We start from the raw sequence: 8952 nt of genomic DNA on the forward strand, positions 1-8952 counted from the left end.
AAATATTGTCCTATCAAACCATACATCAATGTGGAAAGCTTATTTGTTCAGCTTTCAGATGATGTATAAACCCTTATGGTTTTGTGGTGGGTCACAAGTTCTATTTCATGAACCTTACACTGAGGAAAACTAATTTGAAAAAGCAAAGCAAATTAATGCAAAGGAAAGCACAAACACCAAAAACAAAAGAATCTAAACAAAAAAAAAATCTAATCTCAGCACCAGAATATTATTTAGACCCAGGATGGGCTCTTTGGGCTCCTAACTCCAACATTGTGGTAGCAACTTTTCACATTTTCTTCTAGTTATTCAAACAAATGTTTCACCACAGAGAAGAGAAGGGTGTCTTTCCTTGTTCTGTTATACTAGTTTATATCTTTGTTTCAAACTCAGTTCGAGAGCAACAGTTGTTTATTTGTTTCATTTCGCCTCTAGTGGGTCCAAAGTAGTACAGCAATGGTTCGGTCATTTGAAGTAGGCGGGGAAACGCGAGTGATGCTGCCCATACAGACCCCTTCCCCTCCCTCTGGCGCTCTCTCCAGCCCCGTGGCCCGAGTCTCTGGATCCCGCTTTGTTTGGAAGGTGTTCCTAAACACGCGGGTGATTCTGAACGCGATCGCTCACACCGCCCCGTGGAACGCGGCTGCAGAAAAATATGTGCACTGTCGCTTTAAGATCCCTTCACTGGTCCGCTTCGTATTGATCAATCCACCATTTTCCAGCGCACAGCACTCAGCGGCGGCGGAGAGAGAAAGCCCTAACGTTACCTGGAGACGCCAGGCAGGACTGGGGCAGTCATGGCAGCCAACATGTACCGGGTCGGAGGTAAGAGATCACGCTTGGTCAAATAAATGTCGTACCGTTTTTTTGTGTGTCGCCCTCGTTCATGCTTTTTCGCAACAAAGCTTAGCAGTTTTGGGTCTGTCCTTCCTCTTTTATTTTTTAAAGTACTGTAGGACTACAGCGAGAGGATGATGATGGTGATAGCGAACAGCGAGATGAAGATTAACAATCTCGTTTCGGGACCCCGAGAATGTTTTTACTATTAACTGGCGCAACGTTTATTGCCGTTAGCATGATGTAGCGCGAGCGAGTGTCATGAGTGTTAGTAACAAGCGGGTAACTCTGAAATCTACACAGAAGAGACGCATTTGAGCTTTTAAAGTTAAAGTTTGGGCAGCACGCCTCACTTAAGACACTCTGACGGGTCGGAAACACTCTGTTTGGATGGGATAGGACTGTACAGTGTCAAATCTTGGTCTTGCAATTGACTTTTTATAGATATTGGATGTAATAGATGGAGGGAGAAAGTTTTGGCACATAGACGTCAAGCCAGTAAATTGAGTCCAGTGCTTAAGGAGAAGCTTTAGTGTATGAAAGGATAAAAAAATATAGTATATTCTCTAATTGGTCTATTTTCATAAAGAATGAAGATGCAATAATGTACTACTGTTATTATTAATATGGGTCACATTTAAAAGGGGTTCCCAATTATCTGTAATTACCTGAATTATCTATTATGGCTGAAGCTAAGGTACCTAGGCTATTTAAAGGAACAGTTCACCTCAAAATACAAGTTGTGCCATTTACTCACCCTCATGATGTTTCAGACCTGTATGACTTTCTTTCTTCCACAGAACACAAAAGGAGATTTTAGGCAGAATGACAGGCTCAGTCACCATTGATTGCTTTTTCCATACTTTGAAAGTGAATGGTGACTGAGGCAGTCTTTCTGCCTCCTTTTGTGTTCTGCAGAAGAAAGAAAGTCATACATGTTCGAAACATCACGAGGGTGAGTAAATGATGCCAGAAGTTTCATTTTTGGGTTATCTATCCCATCCAGTGATTGCATTTGGCTCAGGAGCTGATTCCCTGTTGGTATCAATTATCCATTAGGATCCCGGCTATGCTGATTTAGTGAGAATGAATGTGTGCTTACAGTGTCCAATGTGTAATTATTGGTATAATGAGAGTATTTGGCTTCGGAAGTTTACTATTGAGGCAGGGGAGCTGATGAACTTGGTCTAACCTGAAGAAAAGCTGATCTTTGATCAGGAGCGATACGAGTGAATTTACAGTAATTCTGGTTCACAAGTCTGCTCGGCAGCCCAGGCGTCCTTAAATTATTGTTTTCTCCATAGATGTTTCTGTTTTTTTTGAGTATTGGGGTTGTTTACTATATTTGTGAAAGTGCAATATACCAGTATGCAGTATCCATCTCGCAATGCAATGCGCTTGATTTAACTTTTCATTTGCAGTGTTACCAATGAACTTGAGTAATACCAACATTTTTACCATATTTTAAAGGAGTTCACCCAAAAATGAAAATTCTGTCATTATCTGCTCATCCTCATGTTGCTCCAAACCTATAAGAATTTTGTGTAAGATGATTCTCTGATAAATTTTGTCCATACAACCAAAATTTTGATGCTTCAAAAATGTCATAAAGACATTGTAAAAGTAATCCAAATGAATTAAGCAGTTGAATCAAATCCTTCTGAAGATGAACAGATTTAATTTAGGGTTTATATAAAAACATTGATCAGTGCATATACACACATCACATCAACTCAAGCTCAAACATTTTTGCTTGTCACACAAGAACTAACATCATTTAGAATAACATGAGGATGAGTAAATGATGATTAATTTTTTTCCGGGGGAACTATCTCTTTAGAATGTTCTTATCTTTCTCAGGTTTTAATTTAGACTTAATTAAACATGGTCATGTGACAACAGTGTATCATACCACGTTTTAAAATAGTTTGCGTTAAATAATGCATACAAAAAAAATACAGTATTGAGTCTGTACTACGTATGCAGTGCACTATGTTCTAAACAGGATATCCTGTACAGAGATGAATCACAGGTTTGTGAATGTGTTCGTTCAGGACTTTAAAATCATTGCGTAAATATGTTACATGCTCCTCCCCGTGTTTTTGCAACATCTTTGGCTGCTGAGGCTGAAAATGGCCCCAGGCGCTCCATCCAGCAGGGAGTCTCCAAGGGACTCCATACATCTTGCTACTGCATCACCTGATACATATCGACATCTCCTGCGCTCTCTCTCCATTTCTCTTTTTCTCTCATTGCTCCAGCGTGGACCAAAAGAAGCTCATTGACCAACCTCGGATTGGAACAAAGCCAGTTTTGCACTATTTTACACCTCCATGTTTAGACCTCTGCTGTGCACCCTACACTTAGCGCAGCCGTACTAATAGCTGATTGCTGAAATGCGCCATAACTATCATTTGGATCTTGTTAAAGCAGCCCAGACACCTTCCCGCGTTGAAGCATTCAGAATTCTCCTGATACCTCCAATATAATCATCATTTTCCTTTGAGTGAATTTTGGGGTATTGAATTTGGAAGCAGAGCCATAATGTTTAAAACAATGCCCTGTGTGGGAGAAACAAAGCCTTAGCGTTCTTTTCCTCCTTTGTCCTCCCTCACACTTGATGGAGAAGGTAGTCGGCCTGAATTCTCTCTTATTGAGCTAACGGCTTTTCTCTGGCTCTCTTTTCTTCTCCCAGAAGGGAGGCTTCTCCTAGACTCCAGCGTAGAATAAATGTGCCAAGAAAATCAGAGGGAAATAAATTCAGAACAGACCACCATGAACAGCTACAGAGATGATGGAAATGGGCTGAATCACATTGTGATTGGTGGCGTTGAACTTGGGATGGGCCAGGTTTGAGTGTGGCGACATGAATGAGAAATGTGAGCCAATGGGCAGGACGCAGTTAGCAGAGGTATACGGTATTTGGGAAGCTTTGCCAGGTGTTCGCTATCTCTAATATGTGTCCAATCCGTGCGGGTGTTCGCCTGCGATTGGTCATGGGAGTACTTGATGTATGATGCCACAAAGCGAGTGGATTTCAGATTTTTCTGTCTGGTACAGTAGTCGTAGCCTATTACGAGGTGTAGTTTGAAAATGCATTTGTTCCCCATCTACCTTGGGGAAAATGTGGTTGCTTTAAAAATTTGAATCTAGAAGCTTCTGTAAATCACTGGCCAGCAATCTGTGCCTGCAGAAAGTTCAATAAGGGTCAATGGTATGATGCTCATTTTCTATGAATCTATTCAGAATACTTGGAAAAGTGCAGTTCATAATGCAGTGACTTGAATACACCTCTTCTATGATGAGCATGGTTTTTTTTTATTTTCTGAATTTAAAGTTGATATTTTTGGAGTGCAGTGTGTCAGGAAGCATACAACTGTTCATATCATAATGAGGATAAAAGCCTCATTAAAAGAATTAAATTCTTGAAAACAATCAACTTAAGTTGTTTGGTATAATCTTTTATTATTGTTATTTCCTAGAAAAAATATTGTAACAATTGCATTACTGCATTAATATTTGTTACATTTGATATTGGCTGACAAATCAAAATCATGGGGCAACCAACATGCAGGAAAAAAACCTAAACCTAAGGTAATTGTATTTTCTTACTGGTGTTCGTAAAGTAGAGGGCCAAATAGGGAATGCAAGTCTGAATTTCCTACTGATTGTAAAATGTGATGTGATTTGACTACCCAAAACTGTAATTTTTATTTAAATTATTAATAAATTCTAATTGATGATATTTGTAAAAAAAAAAATCCTTTTTATTTTTTATTAAAATGTTTGTTCATGTGTTTTCAAGGTGTAAGTCAATTTATATAATAATTCTAAAAACTTTTCTTGAAAAATTGTGTAATGTATCAAATATATGACACCAACATGAATTCAAAGAGTTTAAGATATGGTACGTTTTACTATTTCTTTATTGTGGCTGTATATATGTCATTGACTCATAAAGCTTGAAAGATTTCAGTAAAATTATATGTGCTCATCATCCAAAAAGTTCTACTCATAACTGATGCTAATTGTTAATTTGAGAATGTGTATTGATAATCAGTTCTAGGGCTGTGCAATTTGGGTGAAAATATCAAATTGCGAATTTTTTTTTTTTTTGACAGATATTGCGATTTTACATTTGCAAAGTCAAGCTTCAGCTCAATGTTGTCAATAATGTGCAGCACAGTATGGGTATCATTATCCTGCTGAAAAAACAATAGAAACCATCACAGAAATTCTTATAGTTTCCATTAAACCATTACAAAATTCCTTTTTGTTTTGGGCATTATTCCAATAGGAATTACTGTTGTTCTATTGGTTGCCATCTGCCAGATTACATCCCACCAATAGAATCCATCAAATAGACACCCATTATAGTTTACATTAAAACCGAACAAATTCCCATTATAACCCTGAAATCGATTAAATTTGTTATTTTGTTTTGGGAGGGGTTCTATTGTTTTATTTTTCAGCAGACAAGATTATAATGGCATAACTACTTTTACAGAATTAACTTAATTTCACAAAATATTTTTTAATTTTTTTATAAATAAAGAACTGTATTTCTTAAGTTATTAAAGTATTACATATGTTACACAGGCTGGCGGAGCTGGGCGCGAGTATGAGAAGCATTCACAGACACAGGCTGTGTGTGCGCTCTTCTGAATTGGGAATAGCCAACATGCATTATAAACTTATTTCAAATTAATCTGTTGGGGAGATAAAATGTGTAAGATAACGTTCACGTACTAACAAAAACATCTAAGAATGTATCTTTTATTCTCCAGTACTGAAAACAGAACCGATAAGGGAGCTTTTGATATGCGCTGTGACGCAGCTCTTTTTTACTCTTTTGTTCGTTGTCTGTCATTTCGAAGCTTAAGTTGCATACGGTTTTCTTTAGTTTTAATTTGCCTAACTATCGAGCTGACCCAGTAGACGCCATAATCCCACTCTGTCTCTCTCTCGTCCCGCTTTCCGTGTTTTCTTCTTTTTTTTTAATGGTGGGCGTTTATGCAGTTGGCTAGAGCAGTGCTGATTGGGGAGAACGGAGGTGCGCTCACTCTTGCCCAGGGCAAGTAAGACTGCAGCTCAAGGCTGGCCGTCATGCATATGCTCTGGAACAGAGTAATATCGCGTCCACATCGCAGGCTTTGCGATTAGGAAATCGCAACGTCTCAAATCACGATTTCGATTCGATTTCGATTAACCGCACAGCCCTAATCAGTTCCACAGAATTTCGCCCCAGCGCAAGATACAGACAAAAGTTCTCAGATTCTTCCCGGGCCTGTTCATTCGGTGTTCCGAGTATGGTGCTTCGATTGATGGGATACTGATCACTATCGGCCGATAATCGCTTTGGGATGATTAATCGGCAGTCTCTAAAAGGCCGATCTCAAGCTGATGACGTGCCTGAGTGGTTTGGCATAACATGCAGCGGCACCTGTCTCTGTCCGGCAGTCTCAGTCTCTGTCCGGCGCTGGTGAAATAATTATAATGCTGAAGGTGAGGTACTCAACGGAACCTTGTGTGAGACGTAATTTCACAAACGGCGTGAGTGAATCACCGCACGCTCTCTATCAAAATGCGCAAATGTCTTCAAATCACCACACATCGCGTCTGTCTATAAGTGAGCTGCACAGTTGACACAGGGATTGTCACTTGCACAATCGAGGCAGTGTCACATGTTACTAAAGTTTATAAATTGCATTACTTTTTAAATTCTTGCCAGTGTTTAACCATTCAGTGCTCGCATACTCTCCTGGAGACCGTGCGCTCATGCACACTCGCAGCACACACACATAATGGCAGGTTCACATTACTCCGTTTGCAGTGCGAATGTGGTGCATATTTTTTCCGCGCTCATGTTAACAGATTAATAAAGCGTGCACACTGCACACGGTTGCGGTCCGGCAGTGCGTTCCACGAGCAGTGCATCTGCAGCAGTGCAGAGATCGTTTCTGCACCAAGTCTATTTTTGTTGTGCTGCAAGTGCTGAATTAAAGTAACAGCGCATTGTTTGCAGTATATATGAACATGGATTGACACAATGTAGTAATTACATCATAAATGCATATTATTTAAGTCTACTGTGTTTCAGAGTCAACACATATAGCTTTTAGCTAGGTTTAAAGGGAAAGAGCACTTTTAGATAAACAAGGCAATAATAGATGGCACTTGTGGAGGTAGAAAAACAAAGTTCTTTATGAACCGCAGGATTGCTTGTAATAAAGATTTAAATGCAAAAGGAAAGGCAGTAGAGCTGGCTTTTTCTGTCCATGGTAAGTTTGTGATAACGTAAGAAAAGTAGTTTAAATGTTTTGCCACTTGCTTGAGCAACTTAATATATAAGTAAATGCAAAAGTAAAAAGCATTGAATAATGTGTTGCTTATATTTATTGTTTAAACATGTCTGTGAAATATTGTATTACTGTACTGTGTAAAAAAAGAATTGCAATGCTGAAAAAGCATTTTCAGTGACAATGTTTGGATTTGAAATCAAAATAATGGATAAATGTTGTGTTTGTGGTAGACAGCCGCGGATCAGGAGCTGATTCCTGTGTGAAAGCACAGTCCATGCTGCTTCCCCTCTCACAAGAATCACCTAAGAGGGGAATTCCCCCCATTTTCATAAATGAAATTCAGGCCCTGAATAAATCTTGATAGGAGTATCACTATAAATAGTTATAAATTATAAAAAGAAGGCTTTAAAAAGATCGGTATCGGTAATAGGTATCGGCAGATAGGCCTACTGCTTTCTGTAATCGGTGATCTGCCTCAAAAATCCTGATCGGAGCACCCCTAGTTCCGAGTCTATACAAAACAGGACAACAGGGATTGTAGTTCTGTAATATTTAAATGCAGGTAATGATGGCATTACAGAAAGTGCAAGTTGTCTTTGCCGAGCAAAGCATCAGTCAAGGCTGCTCTGAGCGCTGCGGAGTCCTGAAGCACCTCCCTAGGAGCAGTTATCTCTCTAGTACAGTTGTGTGATTGACAGTTAAAACAGCAACATGATAATTTATTCAATAGTTCCTCAGCTGGCAGAGACTTTTTAATGAGATGAGTGGAATGGTGTTGTTTCTGAGAAAATGCTCAGAGGATTAGCTAACTAACCAGTTTCTGCCATTCAATTCAATTCAAGATTATTTGTATAGCGCTTTTCACGATACAAATCGTTGCAAAGCAGTTTTACAGAAAATTTAAGTTTCTACAATATATTTAGTAGTAGCTTATCAGTGGTGACTGTCAGTTAATGTACATATGGCAGAAATGTACGGAAAATCAATTAAAGATGTAATCAAACAGATGATGAATACTATTAACAGCAATTATTATATGGTGCAATCAAACTTATAGCAAAATGTGGTAGTTCTGTAGAAACAAATAGAGACTTAATTAGCGACGCTGCTGTTACAACTAGGGCTGGGTAAAAAATATCGATATCTCGATTTTAATCGATTCTCATTTTTATGGAACGATATCGATTCTTAAATCCCAAGAATCGATTATTCTAGCCTGTTTTCAGTTAATGGACTGAACATTGAAGTGCATCTCCCATCCAATAAATCGCAATAAGCATTGTGCTGTGGCACTTTTAATATGAAACAAAGTCTCAGATTTCAAATTCTGTCCGTTGTATTCAAACAATAAATGCCGTTTTGGTGCTGTTTAATCTGGAGTGACAGATTGCTGTAGCGCCTCCGTTCAACAAACGCAGCAGCGCAAGGCGCGATTGAACTAATCATCTCCACATTAATATTTCATTAAACAATGCCCTACCGTATTGCAACGCATCGAAGCAGTCAATACAACTAGAGGTCTGCATTCCCCATCGGGAACCGCGGGACCCGACCAGATTTTTTGCACCGTGGGATTAAATTCCGGAATAAAATGCGGTAGCGGTCGGTAACTCTGGTGTAATTTGAACGGGAGTGGGTGGTCTAACAATATCCCGTTCCCAAAAAAAAAAAGTCCCGGGCAGACCTCTACTGTGAACTAGCTTTGGCTCTTCCTGCTGGCTTGAATGGTGATGCTTCCCATTTGTCAGTTGATGGCCTTTCATTTTTAACCAGAAATGTGCACGCTGCTTTTGATGTTCACTGAAGTTTTCTA

General features: G+C 39.2%; 1 protein-coding gene across 2 annotated transcripts in view; it reads left to right on the top strand.

The window, feature by feature from the left end:
* Positions 1-491: 491 nt before the first annotated feature.
* Positions 492-8952, top strand: part of LOC107594709 (metastasis-associated protein MTA1) — a 67396-nt gene continuing 58935 nt past the window's right edge. For both annotated transcript variants that reach the window (XM_016284864.1, XM_016284865.1), the window contains exon 1: positions 492-825. In XM_016284864.1, the coding sequence (XP_016140350.1) occupies positions 798-825 (28 nt within the window). In that variant the 5' untranslated portion in view covers positions 492-797. The remainder of the gene's footprint in view (positions 826-8952) is intronic.

The sequence above is a fragment of the Sinocyclocheilus grahami genome, unplaced genomic scaffold (assembly GCF_001515645.1).
Source record: "Sinocyclocheilus grahami isolate Dianchi unplaced genomic scaffold, SAMN03320097.WGS_v1.1 scaffold189.1, whole genome shotgun sequence".
Lineage (NCBI taxonomy): Eukaryota > Metazoa > Chordata > Actinopteri > Cypriniformes > Cyprinidae > Sinocyclocheilus > Sinocyclocheilus grahami.